Raw genomic sequence first — 20,792 nt, forward strand, 5'->3', positions numbered from 1 at the left:
ACCATCCCCCACACAGACAAAAAAAGGGATCCAAGGAGCTTAACCGCCGACAAAAAAAAAAGAAAGAAAGAAAAAGAAAAGGGTACTCGTGAAACAAAAGTGGGGTTTAATATCATCAACAAATCGAGTGAGTGCTGAATAAGAGAGGAAAAAGGAAAGTCTTTTTTTCGTTAACGTGCCATTGCGGTCAGAATACACCGTTGGTTATACATACTTCGGAGGCGGGAGTAGAGTCTTTTTTTTTCTTTTAAAAAAAAAAAAAAAAAAAAAAAAAAAGGGAAGGGAAGGAGAAGAAAAGTAACAAAGGAAATAAAAGTAGCGTCTCCAGTATGAAGGTTAGAATGTGTGAGATTATATGAAAAAAAAAAAAAAAAAGGTCAATTGGTCATGTGAATTCTGCCCATCAGGGCTGCTCTTTCGACAGAGGTGACTTTTTCCGTATCTGCGAAATCAGCCTTGTGGGACTAGTCACCATCTTCGAAAAGTCACCTGAAAGCGACTTGCCATACTGAGCCAGGGACTCTTCTGAGGGAGACATCAATGCAGGAGTGGGCAATGCCGTCAAGTCTTTACCACCGTCGCCCTCGTCATCAGAGAAGGCGATATCTTCATCGTATTCATCATACAGTTCCACGTCTGTGTCACTGGTATCGATGTATCCTGTTCCTGTCTCGTCTAGGCCAAAGTCGAACTCCGCTACAGATGCAGGCGAAGGAGGACCGCTGGCGGGTCCTTCCATCCTCTTCACACTATCCACGGGCCCTTTGTCGCCAGATAAGATAGGTGATTCTGGATATTCCGGTATTGGAGATCCAATGGGAGGAGGAGGCTCTTCGCTGACTTCTGGCTTCGGTTCTCGTGCTTCCTGCTGGACTAAGGGGGGAGGTTCCTTGCATACGCAGTGGAGCTGCACGATTCCTGTCAAGTGGTTGATGGCTCTGGCGAATCTGCGTTCAACTTGTGCTCCGGTAGGGCGCTTCTCTGGTTCTCTTGCCAGCATGTCGCGGACGACAGCTAACATTGGCTTCAGGGCCCTGAAAATAGGATCCCGACGCTTTTTGGCGTCGTGGTCGAGAAGAGTAATCCATGAGCCCACTTGGCCTAGATTTTTATCCAGGTGGAATGAGGCATCTGCCACGCCTCCTCCGCGGCCTGGAGTTCTGTTCTTCGCCCCCCGGTGATGCACAAAAGCGGATATCTTCCGTTTGCAAAGATGGGTAAAGATGTCCAGTATCACTGCAGCTAGGGAAAAGATATCTGAGCGCTGAGGATCAAGCTGGTGAGATTGCCAGGTTTGGACAACGGCTACTTTTGAATTGGGCGCCGCCAGACCAACTGGGTTCGACACAGTCGTGACAGGGCGGCCTGACGAGTCGGATGAATTCGAGGAAGCGATGGACGGAGCATAAAAGATGGGCCTCTTGAGAGACGAAATAGCGTGTTTGCGAGAGTAGCCATTGTTACTGGAGCCAGAGGAAGACGAAGAAAGGGCGTATGACGTTCTCCTCGGCGAGCCAGGGAAGCCCACTCGTATAACAGTGGCTTGCGAGGCAGCTGATGAACTGGCCGAGACCATTGACACGGGCCGGGTGAGATCTGAAGCCATGCTCGAGCGCGTAGCCTGTGTTAGCTTGGCGACACTGTCTTTTACAATGTTGGAATTCGATTGTCGCCTGGCTGTCCTCCCTCCAGAAGGAAGAGCAGTACGCGAAACTCCGGTTTCCTGCACAGCCGCGGTGCGAATCCAGCGCTCGGGAGCAGCATATTGATATGCTTCGACGTCATTTACTTTGCCTGGCGGTAATAGCGTATCCAGGGCCTCAAAATGTCCCAAGAATACGTTATGAGTTGAGTCAATGAAAATATTAGACGGTCGAATAGCGCCGTGGGAATGGCCTTGTGCGTGAAGCCATGCCAGGCCGTTCGCCAAGCAGTGCGGCCAATTGATCAGTATCTGTCTCCGTTGCGGTTTGGGAAGGCGTTTGAAGCTCTGAGGCACATCGGTCAGGAAGGCCCCGAGTGTGCGCTCATGGGGTCTCGAGAAGAGAACGGAGATGCTGTCGTCCACGAAATAGGAGCCATACACGGAGAAGACATGCTCATGGGCGAGCCTTCGCAGGGAGTGGATTTCGTCCAGCACCTCGCTTTCGTCAAGGAAATGAGGAGCTTCCCCGACTTTGACTTGAGTCCGCAAGAACACTCGACATACCGCTCCCGACAGGACGACCTTCTCGACTCCGTCCTTGTTCGTACTCGTCAGCCCGGTCCGTAGCAATTCCACCGGAACGCCTTCGTTTTCCGTATACTTGACGTGCTCGCCTTCGTGAATTCCGCGCACCAAGAACCTCCACTGCGCATGGAAGAATTTGGTATCTAGTGCAGGCGATTCTCCTTCCGGCGAGAGCTTGAGGAGGTCGACGCTATGCGCCGCAATGGGGAGATCGGAGTCGTCGTAGGACTGGTCGACGAGCGCAAAGATGCGATCTGGGATTCCGATGTCGAGAAGGATGAGGAAGAGCTTGCCGGCCTTTGTCAGAATCCAATCGAGATAGGTCTCACTCGTCAGGCCCTCTCCCCACGGTGGCAGGGAGAAGAGCCGGTCCTGACTTTCGGGTCTGAGACTGGAGGCAACATATTCCGCCGTCAGCGTTGCCTTCACCCTCTCATCCGGCCACCACAATGATGTTGGCTCTGCCATCTCGGACGGTTCATCTCGACGGGCAGACGACACGCTGGAACCGGGGAGGCTCGCGGTTTCATTATATGGACGTGGCGTCATCTGCACAGCGGCAATTTTGGATTGTGGCTGTTAGCAGTCGCAGATATCTCGTCCATGGTCGACCATTGCGCGAAGAGGCAGCAGACAGGGCTAGCAGGGCTCCTTATCAGGAGAGTCGCACAAGGGTCCAATTCCCCGGGACGCAGGTCAATAGTGGCCGATTGAAGCTGATGGGCCCTTTCTTGGGGAGAAGGTTTCCTTAGGTTCGCTGGCGGTAATAATAATAATAATAACTAGGTACCTAACCTAACTTGATTATTATTATTAGGGTACTGAGGCAGTTTTCCCAGACCCATTCTAGTCTTCATAGGTAAGTATGGTAAGTATTTCATCCCACGAGTTGCCCCACCACGCCGATCTCCAGAACGGCATCAAACCATACGATAAACCTGGGTAGCCGATTGGCAGACGATCTAGTCGAGTTGTTAGTCGAAGGCTACGTACGATCTAGTGACTCTGTCGGAAAGTCAAGTCGCTTGCCGGAAAGGCAATAATCAATCAATCAATCAATCGCTGGGTCTAACTGAAAGCTGAAAGCAGCCCTGCCGTCAATGCTGAAATCAATAATAACTGCTCTTTGACGTTCCCCCCCAGGCCAAGCCGGCAGTTTCTATCGATCTAAAGACGTGATCGTCTCGCCGATCAAGTTCCTTTCTGTTGACAGCGGGGTGGTCACGTCTGGTGACCCTGTCAGATCCAACGCGGTTGTTGATATCTGACTACCTAAGGTAGATGAAGGACTACTCCGTACATAGCCCCTGATAGCCGATACTTTGGGAATGACGGTAATAATAATAATAACTGCTATCTACTACTAACTAAGTAGAATAGTCCATCGTATCAGAAAAGACCCAGGGGGATCTGGCAAAGTCCGGGCCTTCAGCTGCCATGGGTGCATGATTATGCGGCTCTTTATCCACCAACCTGGGATGTTTCCTACCGGAGAGTCAGGTATCCCAGCCGAGAATCGCCTCGTGCCTCTCAGCCATGTGAAGTAAAGTATCTACCAGAAGGAAGTAATAATAATAATCCATCAAATAACTGACTCTAATATGAGAGATTACCATATCGGGGGTGGGCCCGGGTGGATCCGCCCGACGACCAGGGGGCGTCTGGATAGCCAATCAGCAGTCGTTCTTCTATCAGACGCATGTCGCACCGTTTAGTCAAGCTGATAAGAACTTCCCAAGATACGCGAAGCAGCACAGAAAAGAGAAGAAGAACAGCTCGAGAACCCACGGATGCTGCTACGCCCGACTCCATGGATCATAATGATAATAATGGAACTATAACGCCGCAAGTCTCATGGAACAATCTATCTTGGGTCCGCCCAACGGAGATCCCCATGGCGGTTGAAAGCGGCCATCTCCCAGCAAGTGCCAGCCAGGCGAAGAAGGTTCTGCTAACGAGTAGTCAACGTCACAACGATCGTTGGCCAACGACGGCAGAAACAGAGCCGATAAGACCACTCTCCTGTACTTACAAGAGACTGCAGGTCAATAATCGTCAATCGATAATACGAGCTTCCATGAAGATCAGGGGACGCAATGGCCAGCAAATGCGCGAGCCTGCCGATCGCCAGTCATCCCCGATTTGGCGAACCATCAGAGACGAGCCCTGTTCCGATGCTAGATAGATAGAGATTATTCTCTTCTGAATCTGGAATGGACCCTGCCTTATGGCGCAAAAGGGCTAAGTTAGTCGTGAAATCGGAACAGAGGCTGAAAGACCGCTGAAAAGCTAGGATGCGTCGACCCACCCCGTGTGAAGACAATGAATTCGATCTCAGGAACGACACCAGCTGTCAATCTGATTTCCTGAGGACATCCAAGCTGCACTGGTACCTGGATGAAGGGTCTGTGCTCGATCCTCTTCAACGAAATAGAGCACCTCCATAACTCTAGATATGGTAGGTCGCGTCTGAGCGTTGGAATAATATTGAATATATTCCCAATCATCCGAACAGTATCAGCGCGAGCTGGCCACGGGACACGGCCAACTGCAACTATCTCCCTACTACTTGCATGAATTATGCGAGCTCGTGGAGCCCGGTACCTGAAAAGAACAGCCTGTGCTCATCACAACCACGTTGTCCAGGGGTCCGCGGCAATAGAATACACATCTGCCGCTAACTTCGCTTCCCTGGCCTATCTATCTATCTCCCGTCTTATCACTTGACCCATGACTCGCGTCGCTTGACTGCAAGGCTAACAGACGTAAACTGAAATAGGAATCTCGGTCCTGCTATGTCGAGGCACTCGCTACTGAGGAGTCTAGAACGCGGTAGATCTGGATCTTTAACTCGCCCACGCGGGAGCGTTGAAAGAGGCGACCGCCGGTATTATTATGATTGATTCACAGATCTTATGTTGTAAGAGTCGCCAATATTGCAGCAATGGAGCCTAAGCGAGGACTGCGGGCGAGCAATGATGAAACTATGGTATACTGCTAAACATCACCAAGTCCACCACCAAGTCTGGACAATCTCTATCCCCTCCGTCTTGGCCTGGACAGTGGGCACAGTTCCAGACTTTGCCATTTGGCGATTGCTCCACATATACCAGAACATCTGCCCGATCACTGTTGCGAGACACACCGCTGCAAGACAGAGCATGGCTGTAAATGCGTGCAAATAAAGAGGAGCATCCTGCGTGCGGAAGACCTGGTTTCCAGCAATACCGGCAGCATTTGCAGCCATAATGATGAGGCTACAAAGAAGTATAAAGTTAGTCCTGAACCAGCACTTGCATATAAATAATTGGGAAAATCTCAGCGTGACAACTTACGCCATAGCAACACTGCGCTGCTGAGGACTTCTGCAATTGACAGAGAGCCAGCCGACATTGATGATACTGGTGATGCATGGTAAGTAATTGTACATAATTCGCTCTACGCACTATCACGCGAGTATCAAGCCGGGTAAACTCACTGAACCATTGAGTTGGTCGCAGTCGCGAAAACAATCGCGGCATATCGATTCCATTTAGGGTAATGGACAGACTCCCTGAGGCAGGCATACGAGATCAGACACCAGACGGATCCGATGAGAGCGGATGGTCCACGTCGTCGTATGCGATCGCTGCATCCAGATGTCAGTTTATCAAACATATGGGTTGGTGCTGGAAGCTTGGTACTCACGCCAGGAAGCCTAATATCACAGCCATAGCAGCTGCTATAAAGTTTCCCACGGAGAATAGGGCATTGGCTTTGACGGAACTGAAACCAAGACTCTTGATAATGGAAGGCGCATACGTCTGCTCTGCTTGAACCGAGATCGTGGACGACAAAGTGATGAGAACGTGAACCAAGATCCGCGGGTTGCGCACAGTGTGCCAGACATCCCGTCCCGATATGGAGAGTTCAGAGGTTGTCTTGCTCGGGTCATCAAGCAACACGCGTCGGACGAGGATGTACTGTTCGCGGGGAGTGAAATAGCTCCATCGCCCCAATCCGATCAGGGGTTTCGGATATCCCACGCGGGGAGGGAGCAGAAGAATGAAGATGATTCCAATACCAATGGTTATTATTCCCTCGACTGTGAAGGCAAGTTAGCAGGAATTCATTTCTGGTTGGCAGGAAGAGATCCGGGTGGCAGCAGTACTGATGAAAAGCCATCTCCAGCCAGCTACTCCGTCACGGCCAGCCATGGTGAGGATACCAGCACCGATAAGCGATACAGTAGCTGAAGCCAGGAGATTTCCAAGAAAGAACAGTGATATGCGCAAGCTTGTCTCGGACTTCTTGTACCACGTCGACATGGTATACAGAGCACCTTCAATTCTCATTCTTAGTGCTGACATGGACCTGGATCGCGGAGATGACTACCCACCAGGAATAAAGCCCGCTTCAAACAGCCCCAGAAGGATCCGAGTGACCAAGAAACCAGCATAATTGGTAGCGAAAGCCTGGAACGTAGCGACCAACCCCCAGCTGATGATCTGGAAAGATAACCATCGTTGCGGTCCGACCTAAATCTCGAGCCATCATCAGTCGATCTCCCCTTATCCAAGGGCTCAACGAATGACGGGGGACCTTTTGCAAGAGAATATTCGACGGGATTTCAAGAACGACAATCCCCGCAGACAACAAACTATTGCCGACGTTAATTTGATTTGTTGTCACCTTGAGGTCTTCCGTAATCGTATCAGTCAAGGCGTTGGCGATATTACCGCGATCGCATTGAAGGGCGAAAAATGCCAGCCCCAGGATAGGGAGCAGAATGAAGTCAATCCTATATATATGTACACAAGAACTCGCTGTTAGCTAGACATGCACGTATGCGAAACGAATCTGGGATCAATCCAGGACACCGACTTCTGCTTTACTCGACGCTCTTCTTTCTCGTCCCAATCTGGTTGTGTAGATTCGGCGATGTTTACAGCGACTACGTCGTCATTTCCACCGCCAGCTTCCTTACTGGCATATGTCCCCTCTGCAACCATAACGGACGTAAAGTATATCTCAGGAGCGAAAGGTCACCTGTATCCGGGTATTTATACCATAAACACAAGACGACAACAACATCGGTAGTTGTTAGAAGATACTAACTAATAACAAAGGAGCAACAGCCCCAGATTTCAATCCACTAGTTATATCATATTATTCTACATACTAGGTAGCACAGACCCACGGGGTTCTGGGTCTGATCTGTTCTATTTATTAATGATAGAGAGACTGTTTCCCCCGTATCCAACTTCTCGAACCGGCTGCCACGCGGCCAGTGGATCAGAGACGTCTCAGCTTTTCCTGTTAACTAGTTGGCGGTAAGTATATCGCGATGTACCATGTCGATGGCGTGATGGGTAAGTATGTATAGGTTACTTAGGTTAGGTTCCCCACATATCAACTTGTGCGGCGGGTGCTTCTTTCTCTCCGTCGTATGCATTCGCTCCGCTCCTTGCGTTGAGTTAAGTATGTGCGGCCAATGAAATCCTAGTTTTAGCAATGACGTTTGAATAAGTAGGTAGGTATTTTGGATAAGATCTACGTTAGAGATAGTTGAGCCCGGGGATGGTTATAGATAGGATGTTAGAGCCGATCCGGAGTGGAGTATATCAATCAATCACGCAGAAGTTGAATATACGAAGTTCCAAGGCTTCGAGAGGAGAGTACATTTAAATCTGTACTACGAATCAATTAAATAATGATGATAATAATAATAATGTTGGTATACGACGGATACTTCACTTCAGCAAGGATTTTATTCGTCGTGTCTTGTCTAAGCTAGCTCATTACAGTAAAACCTCCATATAACGAACCCGCGTATAACGAATACCTCCACATAACGAATCTGACACCGTGTCAAAATTGAAATCCTATACAAAATTTGTTATCCCTCCCTACTATAAAATTCGTTAATTTTTTTCGGGCCTTTCCCATACAATTCGTTATACAAAGGTACAGATTTACCTTATTTGTCAGTGATTACCTTAGCTAAAATTCCCTGTTAGGGCAATTTCTTCGAAAATTTCACTACCCATACCTATATTACTAATACGGACCCACTTTTCATACAACGAATCCTCTATATAACGAACTTGACTAGGCGGATAAATTGATTCGTTATATCCAGGTTTTACTGTAGTTACCCCCACAATCTCTATCTGCAAATCAGCATAAGTAGTTTAGTACTTTGTCTATCACTGCCTTCGCTTTTATTAGCCATTATGCTATAGATAAAAAATAAGGGTTATTTACAAAGAATCAGGGAATTAATAATATTGTACCATGCCTCCTGGGCAAAAATAATGGTATTTTAAATTTATACGGTCACATGATATTCCTATTATTATAGGTTAGTCTATATTTCTAAGTTAATGCTATCCAGATACTACCTGGTACATCCCACTGTAGCTCCCAGTAGTTAGCTTAAGTACTTAAAGCTTCTTCTCCTTTCATGGTCCTTAGTTCTAACACTCTTCTACCCCTCACTATAAATCTGTGATCTTCCTGTGTTCCTTTTATTTTACTTTTATATCTGCCCCACTTTACTCTCTGTGTTATCTATCGTTTCTACTGCCCCCTCTTAACTTTCCTTTTCTCTTTCACTCACGACCCACTAGATCACCATGACAGTGAAACAAGAACACGAGCTTCGCAGTCAGAACGAGCCTCCTAGGAGTGCTCCCACAGCCCAACAGCTGTTTTATCGCGTTAAGGAAGAGATTCTAGCTACGGCCGGTTCTGGATATCTCGAATATCACATTTCTAATCCTGGTATCGGCTGGCAAGTAGCCAGAAGTCTTGATTGCGACGGACAAGTTGAACGACGTTCAGTGCGACTCTCCTACGACTCAGTTGCGTATATCCTTTCCGTCAGGATGCCTACTGAATTCCATAATGCTCATCTAGCTTGGGCTCATCGCGAGTTCGCACTAAGTGTCTCTGGTGGCTTCTTTACCTTACAGGAGTATGATACATTTATTTGCACTTCTGATACTAGTAAGTTTTCTAGGTAGAATCTCATATATATATATATATGACGTATTAATCATATTAATAGGCTTCGATAGTTTCTTGCCACCTTATCAGAACTCGTTTAAACAGCCAGATGGCTACTTTAAACCAGCGGGCGCGCCTTGTCCGACTGTCGTTTTCGAAACGGGGTACTCTGAGTCCTATCCACAGCTGGTCGCAGATCGAAATCTCTGGATAAACGGCACCACCGGGGTTAACGTTGTTATCCTATTGAAATGGTCCCTAGTTAGGAATAGGACCGCCGTTAAAGGGTATATTGAAGGTTGGCATAGGAATATGCCAACCTGCCAGAGATTTGTAAGTACTAATCACTCTAGAAATCTACCTATTTACAGACTTATAGATCTAATATAATTATTAGGATATTTTCCCAGCCCCTCCGCCAGGAACCCCGGCACAGACAATTACCCTTTATAGAAGGGACTTCTATCTTCCGGGTGCGGTGCCTTTCGGGAGAAATCCTAATGATGTGTGGCGATGGCCTATAGATTCCCTCCGCCTCAAGGCGGCTCAGACAATCAGGGACTCCGGATACGTTCCTGCATAGACGTTCCCATGTTGGCCTCTGGGAATGTTAGCTGGGAAATGGATCCAAGATTCGAGGCGTCTTATATCACGTTCTTCTGAACTGCTGCGAAACTCATAATCCCCACGACTTCATTGAAGAAATGAACTACAATTACCGTTGAAGAAACGGGTCATAGTCCCCCTGAATAATGGGCCAGAGCCCATTGAAGAAATGGTCATAATTCCATTGAAAAGTGGATCTCAATTGCCGCTGAACAAGTGCTATTGTGCACTGAACAAGTGCTACCTGGTACTGAAGAAGTGCCCCCCCCTCCAGCGATAAGCTCGCACCTCAACGTGGTGCTGGAGTCTAGTAGCCATGCCGGCGAAGCTAAGACGAGCTTACTTAATTTATCTCTAGCCTCAAAAGTTGAAGGTTCAGCTAAAGTATTAGCACTAGAAGAAGAAGAAGAAGAAGAAGAAAAACTAACTAATATAACAGTTCGGCAGCATATCTAGTAGATTAACTGTCGAATGCTAATAGCATAGAAGTGATAGTATAATTTAAATTCCCGGCTAATAGTTAGCTAGGTTACTTGCTTACTTAAATTAGATCTAGGGGGATATTAACTTAATCCTTTACTGACTTTTGTAATACAAAGAACTTATATCTAAAGCACCTAGGCAGTTATATCGTATAACTATTTGTAAGTTAACTGGAAGCTTAGGTGATACTTCAAATTCGCTAGTTTCTCGACCAGTAAGAAGGAGCCTGCGGGAGATGACGTCTACGATAAAAAGTTGCCCTCCCACTCGGATTTAAGATACAGAACACTCAACAGTCAACCAGTTATTATGGGATTCAGATAGATAGAATAATAGTCAGATATTTGCCTAGTGACATAGCCAGTGAATCCAAAAGAAAGATCAAAGCACCAGCTAAATCTGTCGGAATATTTTGGGCGGCACTCTCGGCGAGAATAGCGAACGATTAGTTGACTAGGTCGGGAATGATTACAAATTTCCGGAGATATTATTGTAAGCCAAAGAAACACATCGATCTTCTTTCTTCTCTTTCCACTCGGAGGCAAATTCGAGGTTAACTTATATATATTACCGGACCTTCTGTTATAAAAGGCTGGTAACTAGCATCCTTGGCTTTGAATTTCGTCATACATACTGAATCTGTCTATATTCTGGTTTCATCTTCAATATTAGGATTCTCTACTACAACTGTGGCTACCTTTCGGACGCTGTTTAGATCGACGCTACGCTCTGGAATAGAGCTCGCCGGTACTCCTCGCATCTCCCCGCATCCGAAGTTATCTCTTTATTCCCGCCGATATACGGACAGTGCTCTTGGCTCCGTGAGAGCTACACCTGGTCTTCTTCACCACACAAACACACGCAACATGGCTACGGCAACGTCAACGACCAATTCCACGACGCTGGCCGGCTCCGCGTCTGATCCGAACTACGTCCCCCGCGGCCCCGTCGAGACGGAACTGACCTTCTTCGTCCCTCCCGCTGATGGCTCGGTGCCATTTAACTATGTCGAACAGCCGCCTGAGGGCGAGCCCGAGCGCAACTACGGCGAAGGGTTACAGAAGGTCCATTTGACCGACGTCCGCGGCCACGAGAGCGAATATAACCTCGACAAGGACGCCTTCCAAGTCCTCCAGAACGTCCCGACGGCGACTACATACGAGACCTTCAACTCCGATGAAGAGGTCCAAAAGGTCTATTATCCCGAGGTGGAGAAGTTGCTCCTGGACAACGTCCCTGGCGCACACAGCGTCATTCTCTTCGATCACACCATCCGGCGACAAGATCCCAATGCACCGCGACAGCCGGTGAATCGCGCGCACGTTGACCAGACCGTCAAAGCAGCAGAGGATCGTGTGCGGTTGCATGTCCAGGACCCCAAGAAGGCAGAGGAGTTGCTCAAGGGCCGCTATCGGATCATCAACGTCTGGCGGCCGTTGAACGGTGTCGTGCAGGGCTCTCCGCTAGCATTCGCATCTGCAGATTCGGTGGATCCGAACGATCTGGTCCCGATCCAGCATCGATACCCTCATCGCACGGGAGAGATCATGGGCGTCAAGTACAACCCGAACCAGAAATGGATGTATCTGTCCGGGATGGATAACCACGAGCGGTTGTTCTTGAAGTGTTCCGATACCCAGGAAGGAGTCGCGCAAAGAGTGCCGCATACTGCTTTCACGGACCAGCGAACGCCGGTTGGCGCGAAGCCTAGGGAGAGTATCGAAGTGAGAGCTTTGGTGTTTGGTTGATTTTGGGTTGTTGAAATGGAGCTGTTCATGCGGAAACCTGTTGCTGTTGAGATGTGTGTTAATTTAAATTGATACATGGATGATGAATTCACGACACTCCCTTTTCGAATCAGCTCCTTCGTAGAGCTTCGTTATGAATATAATTGAATGCAATCATCCCCAACGCAAGATTGATGACCAAACTTATGGTCTTCAGCATTCCGGTCGATCCTCTCCAAGTTGTCTCAATGCATAGAGCCCGAGATGATCCAACTGAATCTATATGGCAGCAGGCTTTGCACTGATCTGTGCATTATTATTCGTATCCCGGGAGAGAATCCCGAACGATGAGCTAAATCACGTAAATGCCTGGCGGGGTCTAGTCTAGAACTTGGATCCGGAGGAGCAGTGAATTCCAAGGAGCAACAACCATTGAAGTACCAATGAAGTCCAGCTGGTTTCAAATGGCCAACAACACCGTTTCTTGCTAGTTACAATCGTTAAGCCAAAGATCAAATCTGCAAAAGATGATTGGAAGGAAGTAACAGCCGTTTGGATGGAGAATGTATAATATCACGTGATACTAACCGCTGCTTCAAGTTCTTGGTTCCATTCATACTGACGTACCGATCACGACCAAGAAAGCCTCGCCAAGGACAACGCTTCCCCAAGCATGGTCACAGACAGTCAATTGACTTCGCCGTGTTTGTAAACAGGCCCGGGAGAACAGCCCAAGTGGCGTACTGATGAAGGAATGCTGACGTGAGGAATATGGTATCTGGCAATTGACATCCATAGCATGTGTCGAGTTTATCGAGATCTTCAAGCCCAGCAGTCAGTGGGCGATGGGGTAACCAATGGGATGGACCCTGTTTCCAACATCCTCATCATGATGTAGCTGGACATGGTTTTACTTACGCGGTGACAGTCAATTTGGGTATAAAGGAGGGGTTAAGAGGAGAGATACGGGACCGGACATTGCTGAGAAAAAGAAAACCGAATTCATTTAAGTTGTCAAAGACTCCCTACCGGTTTACCTTCATAATAATCCATCTATAATATCCTCATGTTCTCGTCCAGTCTGTTGAGAACTTATATCTCCAAGCAGGCAACCAAGCCCGTCGCTTCCTGCATAGCAAATCCGACTCGTTCAGTGCGTTTCTTCGCCGCTGCATCAGAAAACATGACGCCTCGCATTATGGACACCATTAAGCAGGATCACCGCGATCTGGAGGCTTACTATGACAAGATTATCAACTCCACAGACCCGGAAGAGCAGACGCGTTTCCAGAATCAGTTCACCTGGGAGCTAGCTCGTCACTCCCACGGAGAGGAATTGGTCGTCTATCCTGCATTCGAGAAGCACCTGAAAGATGGCCATGCCATGGCAGAGAAGGATCGTGGAGAACATCAAACGGTAAGTCCTCTCCAAGAGACGGTTATCTTGTATTCTTGGCTGGTGCAGTTGACAAGAACCAATACTGACGCGCGGACAGGTCAAGGAAGAATTGAAGAAATTCCAGAACCTCCATGTATCGGATCCCGCATTTATCCCCACCATCAAGGCCCTGATGCAGGATCTCGCTCAGCATATCAAAGAGGAGGAGACGCACGACCTCATCAAGCTCGAGGAGGCTCTGACCGCAGAGGAGAGCGAAGGGCTCTCGAAGCAATTTGGCCGGATGAAGGCCCTCGTACCGTCTCGATCGCACCCCAGTGCTCCGAACAAGCCACCATTTGAGACCGCTGTCGGTCTCTTGATGGCGCCGATTGATCATATTGCGGATTTCTTCCGCAAGTTCCCTGACAACACCGTTAGCCCGAACCCGTCTACGAAATAAAATGTGTATATATAATACCAGCTAGGCCTATGATAATAAGACATATATCACGTACTTACTCGCATTAACAATGAGCTTCTGTTGATAGAAACGGTGACGGTAGCAAGTCCCGCCAGAAAATATACTCTATTTACCGAATCGGGGATAGTGGTGAAGCAGAACTCAAAGAATACCTGGCCCACTATGATGATAATCACGATGGATGGAATGAAAAAGTGATTTTCATTGTCCCCATAGAATTCACGTGCTTAATAGAGATCAAGGGACAGGATAAGACCGTTGCTACGGCTGTCGTTGTGATCTATCTTCGCGGGGCGCGTAGAGCGCCCATTTTCGGCCCCAGGTTGGCAATTATAGATTTAGTGACTTGTAGCCAGTCAATCTTGGAGTCGCCTCGTCAATCAATTGGTGCAGATAGCGCCCACAAACTCTTACTCTATTAATGCGACTGATTTCACTGGTATTCCGCCTGAAATCATTGGTGTGGTACTTTTGTGAGACACACCTGCGTCAGATCAGGGCGTTTAGGTTAGAGGGTACTATCACCATACGGAGGCGACGATTAGAGACTCTGTCTGCTTGATTCAAGCGAAACAAAATGACTCGACCAAGCAGTCTGCAGCGGTGGCATCTGGGTTCGTTGTTTGAATCTGCATGGGTTGATTACGCCCTGATTATTTGGAATCTCTAGCCCAACTACATACATACGATCGCTACATACGTAGGTACCTAACGGTCGCGTCCTTCCCTTCCTGGTTCGAATGTGGTCCTGGTATCAGACCAGACTCACAAGATAAACCAGATTGGACCTATAATCACATAAATCCTATCGAATAGCTCCTTTGTATATATCTTCTGTCTTTGTTCGGACACTCTTTCAAGTACGTCCTTGCCTCGTTTCCGTCGCTTCAGCTGCTGATATTCAAGTTCAGCGATCTAATTTCACGCAATTCCTAGCGCGAAGACCAACTGTTCATTCGTTTCCCGCGAACTCGATAGTTTAACGCTGCACGCTCAGTCGACCGGGTATTTTGCTGCACGGCTACCATACACTGGATAGCATGTCGACCACCAGCTACAATGGCCTCTAAGCAACTCACCAGCATAGAACTACCTACAATACGTATCAGAGATTCTTCACCGGAATCAGAACGGCAATCGAAGAATCCCGTGGACACCAGGTCTAGGTATACTCCCGCCAGTGATAGAACCAGATCTGCATCCCAGCGTCGAACAATATCCGGCCATCTAGGACTCGACAGGATCCCCGAAATTGAAGTTTCGAGGACCATTTCGCAAGACAGTTCGGAAGGAAGAAGCGTGCAAAGTCTTAGGTTCTCTCGAAACTATGCAGCAGCCATCAATAACAGACGGGTGTCATTTCCTCTACAGATAGATACTCGTCCTGATGGAACAGACTGCGAAACTGGAGGCCTCTTGCATGCCGAACATTCAGAAAAGAACGACCATGACCACCAATATGCCGGCAACCTACTTCCTGCCCCTGCATCTAAACCACTGCTTAGAGAAACTAGAGTGCCACTATCTCCCTTGGAGGATCAAACTGAACATTACCCGCTGGAGAGCCCCAGTGGTCCAAGAGCCCAACGGTCGACGAGTTTGACACATGTATCAAGGTCAAAGTCTATCTTGGGACGACTTGGTCCGCTGAGATCGCCAGATCTACGGTCTAACTTGAGCTTTCAATCGAGTAAATCTAGAAGAAGCGCTTATGAGGCCCTGGATTATCTGGCCGACGACAAACCAGGAGATGCAGAGCTTGTCGACATCTCCTTCTTTGAAGGTCCTCTAAACATCAAATGGAATCGTGCGTCGGAGGATCAAGCCTCCGACAACCAGGAAGCACCAACAATTGATAGTCGCATCAAGCTCGGAGATAGAGTGCGAGTAGGGGCGGAACTCAGTGTTGGTCCTGTGTTGGGGGGGCCCGAGAGGCCTCATAGTCTGCGACCTCAGCGTGAATCCAAACGTGCAAGTCTCGACAGGACCGCCACGGTCCGACGATACGGGCAACAACTGGCAGAGAAGAACAACATAATTGTTTCCGTCAAGGAATCCCCGCCAACGATAGACTTGAGCTCTCTGGAAGGCACAGGATACCCAGAATCTAGCAGCAGCGGCTCTCTGCTGAGCAAAACTTCGACGAACAACCTTGTACAGAAAAGTTACTTCTATCCATCGGACCCAGAGCAACCGGATTGGAAACCATTTCCAATGAGTAGTATCTATATCATTATGCTTGTTCTGGTCTCTCTTACTCTAGCCATTGTGCAGGAGTACCTATGTCAAAGATCAATGGCGCTCGAAAACGAAGGAACCGGCCTGATAAGCTACGACAGCGTCTCTGATATTCCTACTGCAGAGTTCTTCTGCTGGAAATACCTCCCGACTATAGTGATGGTCAGCTATGGCGTGTTATGGCAGATCACGGACTACGAAGTTAAACGTCTGGAGCCGTACTATCAGCTTTCACAGCCCATGGGCAACACCGCCGCAAAGACCATTAATCTCGACTATATCTCCCTTTGGTCTTACCTTGTTCCATACAAAGCTTTACAATATCGACATTGGGCTGTCTTCGTCTCTTCGTTTGGCACAGTACTAGCTACCACTGTGGCACCCTCGCTGCAAAACCCTTCAGTGGCTCCAATACCGAATCCCATGTGCGATACTAAGCGCCAGTGCCACGGACAGCATAAATTCTTCGTCCAGATACATCCAGTATGGTCTCGAATCCTCACAGCTTGTCTCATCCTCGTGGCCATCTTTGCTCTGGTTCTCCTGTTCCAACTTCGAAGGAAATCCGGTCTTCTGACCGACCCGAAAGGCATCGCCGGCATCGCATCCATGGCTACAAGATCTCACATCCTCACAGACTTCACCGGGATGGAAGAGGCACGAGAGGACGAAATCCATAAAAAGCTCAAGAACCGACACTACCTTCTTTACAAATCCACCATTTGGCAGGGCGAGTATATGAGACGCGCGGAATCAGATCTGTCATACACGGAGCTGCATAAAGTCGAGAATCCACATCCCATGATCCTCCGACGAAACCCCAGCATAGCATTCATCACTTTATTGATCATCTTTCTCGCATTAATCCCAATCATCACTTACACAGACGTGAATGTCGTCGTGGCCAAAGTGCCCTGGCTACCCACGCTCATCACAACAATCATCAAACAGTTCTGGAGCACGCTGGAATTCTCAGTCCGGATGCTCGAACCCTTCTACATCCTCTCCAGAGGTAACGCGCGACCTGAACTGACCCTAACCCTCGACTACAAGGGCACACCCTACGGTCTCCTCCCATTCCAAGCCTTCTTCAACAGACACTATCTCGTCGCGCTCCTCGGTCTGGGTTCTATCATGGGCGACATCCTCACAGTTACCGCATCATCACTCTACCTAAAGGATGAAACACCTCGATCATTCATCGTATCTTCCACTCTCTCCATACTCATTACTGCATTTCTCATCCTTTCTGCATCTCTCGTCTTAGCCCAAAGGAGACACGCCTTCCTCCCTCGTCAACCATCTACCATCGCATCCATATTGGCTTTCATCTACCAGTCACGAATGCTCGATGATTTCGTCGGGACGGAACGGTTTAATAACAGTGAAATGGAAGCTCTGCTCGCTGCGAAAAAGAAGCGGTATGGTCTAGGATGGTTCAAGGGTCGTGATAAAAAGCCGCATTGTGCAGTGGACGAGGAGCCGATGTTGAGTAGGTACGTTCATGGAGTAAGCTATATTCGGGCGCAGGCGCCATGGGAGGAAGGTATTGGAGTTTGAGCTGGAACTCGTTTCAATTGATTTTTTATATGCTGATACCTATACCCATACCCATACCCATACCACTATACATTTATGTATGTATATACCTATCAAGGTTTACCCCTATAGTTGACGCAAAACAAAGATGTTATCCGAGCCAGACAATAAGAAGAACTGCGCTCGTTTTTGTTCATTCTCAGGTTGAAACTATTATATAGACATAGGGCATTAAGAATACATTATATTATACTGACGAAAGACCCGGCATGACATAAAGGAAAATATCGTCCTGTCATACAGCGGATCCTCATAAGGAGCGTAAGAAATGAAACTCAGTAGGATTTTGCATTGTGTGCGTGTTATTAGACGAGTCACGTTGAAAAAAGAGATATTCGCATTAGAGCAGATAAGTAAACGAAAAAAAAGGGGGCGGGGGATACAAGAAAAAACAGAACTGGCAATATGATACACGGGGTTTAGTGCAGGTGCGTCTAGAAGTGTAACATGCCCGCAAGGACTGCAGCAGCAGTGGAAAGCCAGAAGAAACACTTGCTTGCGCCCAAAGAAGAGGCAGCACCAGTGAAAGGAATGGCGGACGAGGTAGGGGATGCAAAGGCACCGGCGCCAGTGCCGAAGGCAGCGCGAGAGGAACTTCCCATGATCGGGTACTTGCCCGTAGGCGTAGGGATGACTGCAACTTGGGAAGTAACTGCAACTTGGGAAGTGACGGGAATCAAGCCGACAGTAGCGGTTGACGCTCCTTCGGTCGAAGTGGTGAAGCCGACCATGGGAACGGTGACCGTGATGGAGGAGTAAGTGATGGTGGTCTTGGGAGCTGCAGTCACTGCAGCAGTTTCGGGGCTGACACCGCTAGCCCCGGGGGCAGGGATCAAGGTGACCGTGGTCGGAAGAGCAGTGACGATGCCAGGGTTCTGGGGAACGTAAGGCGCGCAGATTCCGGTGAAGTAGGAGAGAGCCGCCTGGAGCTCAGAGTCCGAAGAGGCCCATGACTGGATACACTGGATAACATTGCTGGTGAAGCTGGAAGATGGGCAGAAGCAGCTAGTGTCGCTGTTGGAGGTGCACTTGGGTAGGGAGCCAAGCCAGGTGTTGATACACTTGGGGACAACATTCGGGCAAGCAGAGCTGGGCACAGCGGACGACGAAGTTTGCGCAGGAGCAACGGCACTGGTCCCAGAACCAGCGGACGCAGTAACAGCAGAGTTGCCAGTGGGAGAAGCAGCAGGAACAAAGGTGGTAGATGCTCCAACGATCGAGGTGGTCGTCAGAGTCACCGTCGAGACAGTGCTGAAGACGGAAGTACTGGTAGCGCCAGCAGAGGTGATAACGGAAGTCACAGGGCAAGTAGTGATGGTGACTACAGTGATTTCTGTAGTAGTAACACCTTCGACAGGAGAGGACGCGGCCGGTGTTGTGGCAGCAATGCTAGAGGCGACTGCGGAGCTAACAGATGGCGATATTCCAACAGCAGTGGTTCCAGCAGAAGTTGTCTCAGCCACGGGGCTAACACCAGAAGCAGTAGGCGAGGCAAGATTGCCACTAGGGGCTGCTGATGGAGACACAGCAACTGAAGAAGCAACTTCAGTCTCAGTCACAGGGCAGATAGTCGTGGAAACAGGAATAGTAGATGTAACAACGACAGTAGATCGAGCCGGGCAATCAGTTATGGTAGGAGCACAGCTCGTGATAGTAATTTCGCTAGTAGTGAACACAGTCGAGGTTGTAAGCTTCAGGGCTGAAGAGGTTGCAGCAGGAGAAGTAATAGCAGAAGAGCTTTCCGCAGACGAAGCTGGCACTGCTGGGACCGAAGCAGCAGATGAAGATGAGGCAAAAGTAGATGAAACAACCACGGAGCTTGCGGAGGTTGTTCCAACAGCAGCTGTAGTCGTCTTAGGGGCCGAGGAGTGGGAGGACGGTGTGGAAGTTTGCTTCGAAGGCGAGCAGTCGAAACCCATGCTGTGGATACCAAAGTCGCACTCGTCAGAGTCGCCATTGTCTGGGATGTGGAAGCTGACGCTAGTGGCACCACCACACTGGCTGTTTGTGACTTCAGTGCCTTCGGAGGAGCAAGAGGCAGTTTGTTTGCAAGTCGAACCGTCCGGCATTCCATAGAGGAAGTTCACGTCAGTTTTCTTCGAAACAGATACCTGCATTTTGCTGATGGAGAATTTCTGATCGGCACCGCAGCTGACCTTCGGTCCGCTGGTGGCATCCTTCGAAATTTTCCCTTGGATGCATTTGTCCTACACAAGGATAGTCAGAATTATGCTTCGTCCTGGAGAAGCATCGATCCTACCTGGAATCCGCTGGATGACCCTCTAGGGCGGAATCTCCCGAATGAGCCGCCGGAGAATTTGTCACTGCAGGTGAACCCGGAGAAGCTGAAGCCACCATAGGAGGAGAAGGAGCCGGTAGCAAGTTCAGCCCAATCGAAGCCACTTTCCTGGTCGGCTGTACATTTGTTGTCACAGTTCTCCGGACTGGGGAAGAAGGTATCCGTGCCCCAGAACTAATCATGTCAGCATATTCATCCTGGGTGCAGGGGAGTGACCGGCGTCATGGGACAACGCACAGTAGCAGTAGCTTGCTGGAAGGCCAAAAAGTAAGCAAGAGAGGCAGAAGTAGAGACCTTCATGGTGAAGGAATATTTTCTCAGCGAAAGACTGTTCAACAGATGCTGACAATAAAAGAAAGGAAAGTGATATTGTCTTGCTGCTGTATACCAGCAACGGCAAAAGAAAAGAAATCTGATCTCTGTCAAAGAATTGTTGTTAAAAAAGAACGAATGTAGCAGCCCTGAAGGAAACTGCAAGTGTAAAGACGGAGATGTCTGCGGAGGTGCTGGCCAGATTGAAAAGAGTCGTCGAGGCATATATAGCCTTAATATGTTCGAGGCATCTATAACATCGTTCTGGTGTATAGGAGTCACAGACCAAGCCCGGAAGCAATGCTATGCAGTGAATCCACTAAATCCGCCACTTCTGGCATTAGCGAACCGTATTGTAAGACATTCTGAAGTCGGCTCCTTCAGAGTCAGGCATGTAGAATCGATGACTAGACCAAAGTCGATGTTCGAAACAATCACATAAACTT

The 20,792-nt window shown here is 48.6% G+C and overlaps 7 protein-coding genes across 7 annotated transcripts; 4 read left to right on the top strand and 3 right to left on the bottom strand.

Moving 5' to 3' along the window:
- Positions 1 to 276: 276 nt before the first annotated feature.
- C8Q69DRAFT_492735 (kinase domain-containing protein) lies at positions 277 to 2,698 on the bottom strand (the record flags this gene model as incomplete). The annotated part of the gene is made up of 2 exons (XM_028632175.1): positions 277 to 525; positions 635 to 2,698. 2 exons carry the CDS (start codon positions 2,696 to 2,698, stop codon positions 469 to 471), a joined length of 2,121 nt encoding a protein of 706 aa, XP_028483145.1. The 3' UTR covers positions 277 to 468.
- Positions 2,699 to 5,234: 2,536 nt separating this feature from the next.
- Positions 5,235 to 7,221, bottom strand: C8Q69DRAFT_405443 (major facilitator superfamily domain-containing protein; the record flags this gene model as incomplete). Its single annotated transcript, XM_028628076.1, has 8 exons — positions 5,235 to 5,487; positions 5,566 to 5,631; positions 5,709 to 5,858; positions 5,918 to 6,314; positions 6,381 to 6,551; positions 6,609 to 6,747; positions 6,812 to 7,010; positions 7,094 to 7,221. 8 exons carry the CDS (start codon positions 7,219 to 7,221, stop codon positions 5,235 to 5,237), a joined length of 1,503 nt encoding a protein of 500 aa, XP_028483146.1.
- Positions 7,222 to 8,636: 1,415 nt separating this feature from the next.
- On the top strand, positions 8,637 to 10,265 carry C8Q69DRAFT_473835 (hypothetical protein). The gene is made up of 3 exons (XM_028631073.1): positions 8,637 to 9,220; positions 9,282 to 9,553; positions 9,618 to 10,265. Exons 1-3 carry the CDS (start codon positions 8,848 to 8,850, stop codon positions 9,801 to 9,803), a joined length of 831 nt encoding a protein of 276 aa, XP_028483147.1. The 5' UTR covers positions 8,637 to 8,847; the 3' UTR covers positions 9,804 to 10,265.
- A 910-nt stretch (positions 10,266 to 11,175) lies between these two features.
- On the top strand, positions 11,176 to 12,057 carry C8Q69DRAFT_446290 (putative methyltransferase; the record flags this gene model as incomplete). Its single annotated transcript, XM_028629120.1, has 1 exon — positions 11,176 to 12,057. The coding sequence occupies one exon, from the start codon at positions 11,176 to 11,178 to the stop codon at positions 12,055 to 12,057; it is 882 nt and encodes a 293-aa protein (XP_028483148.1).
- Positions 12,058 to 13,020: 963 nt separating this feature from the next.
- Positions 13,021 to 14,288, top strand: C8Q69DRAFT_473838 (hypothetical protein). Its single transcript, XM_028631074.1, has 2 exons — positions 13,021 to 13,453; positions 13,533 to 14,288. Exons 1-2 carry the CDS (start codon positions 13,103 to 13,105, stop codon positions 13,875 to 13,877), a joined length of 696 nt encoding a protein of 231 aa, XP_028483149.1. The 5' UTR covers positions 13,021 to 13,102; the 3' UTR covers positions 13,878 to 14,288.
- A 379-nt stretch (positions 14,289 to 14,667) lies between these two features.
- On the top strand, positions 14,668 to 17,933 carry C8Q69DRAFT_326182 (hypothetical protein). The gene is made up of 2 exons (XM_028627418.1): positions 14,668 to 14,758; positions 14,842 to 17,933. The coding sequence occupies exon 2, from the start codon at positions 14,958 to 14,960 to the stop codon at positions 17,694 to 17,696; it is 2,739 nt and encodes a 912-aa protein (XP_028483150.1). The 5' UTR covers positions 14,668 to 14,758; positions 14,842 to 14,957; the 3' UTR covers positions 17,697 to 17,933.
- A 236-nt stretch (positions 17,934 to 18,169) lies between these two features.
- On the bottom strand, positions 18,170 to 20,334 carry C8Q69DRAFT_508741 (extracellular serine-threonine rich protein; the record flags this gene model as incomplete). Its single annotated transcript, XM_028633008.1, has 3 exons — positions 18,170 to 19,942; positions 19,996 to 20,208; positions 20,272 to 20,334. 3 exons carry the CDS (start codon positions 20,332 to 20,334, stop codon positions 18,170 to 18,172), a joined length of 2,049 nt encoding a protein of 682 aa, XP_028483151.1.
- Between the last annotated feature and the right edge of the window lie 458 nt (positions 20,335 to 20,792).

This window comes from Paecilomyces variotii (assembly GCF_004022145.1).
Source record: "Paecilomyces variotii strain CBS 101075 chromosome Unknown C8Q69scaffold_9, whole genome shotgun sequence".
NCBI lineage: Eukaryota > Fungi > Ascomycota > Eurotiomycetes > Eurotiales > Thermoascaceae > Paecilomyces > Paecilomyces variotii.

Bases quoted from the DNA above. Each gene is read 5' to 3' on its own strand.
- C8Q69DRAFT_473835 (XM_028631073.1), top strand. From the start codon at position 8,848: ATGACAGTGAAACAAGAACACGAGCTTCGCAGTCAGAACGAGCCTCCT. The intron at 9,221-9,281 runs GTAAGTTTTCTA...TCATATTAATAG, and splicing joins TATTTGCACTTCTGATACTA to GCTTCGATAGTTTCTTGCCA. The intron at 9,554-9,617 runs GTAAGTACTAAT...TATAATTATTAG, and splicing joins TGCCAACCTGCCAGAGATTT to GATATTTTCCCAGCCCCTCC.
- C8Q69DRAFT_326182 (XM_028627418.1), top strand. From the start codon at position 14,958: ATGGCCTCTAAGCAACTCACCAGCATAGAACTACCTACAATACGTATC.
- C8Q69DRAFT_473838 (XM_028631074.1), top strand. From the start codon at position 13,103: ATGTTCTCGTCCAGTCTGTTGAGAACTTATATCTCCAAGCAGGCAACC. The intron at 13,454-13,532 runs GTAAGTCCTCTC...ACGCGCGGACAG, and splicing joins ATCGTGGAGAACATCAAACG to GTCAAGGAAGAATTGAAGAA.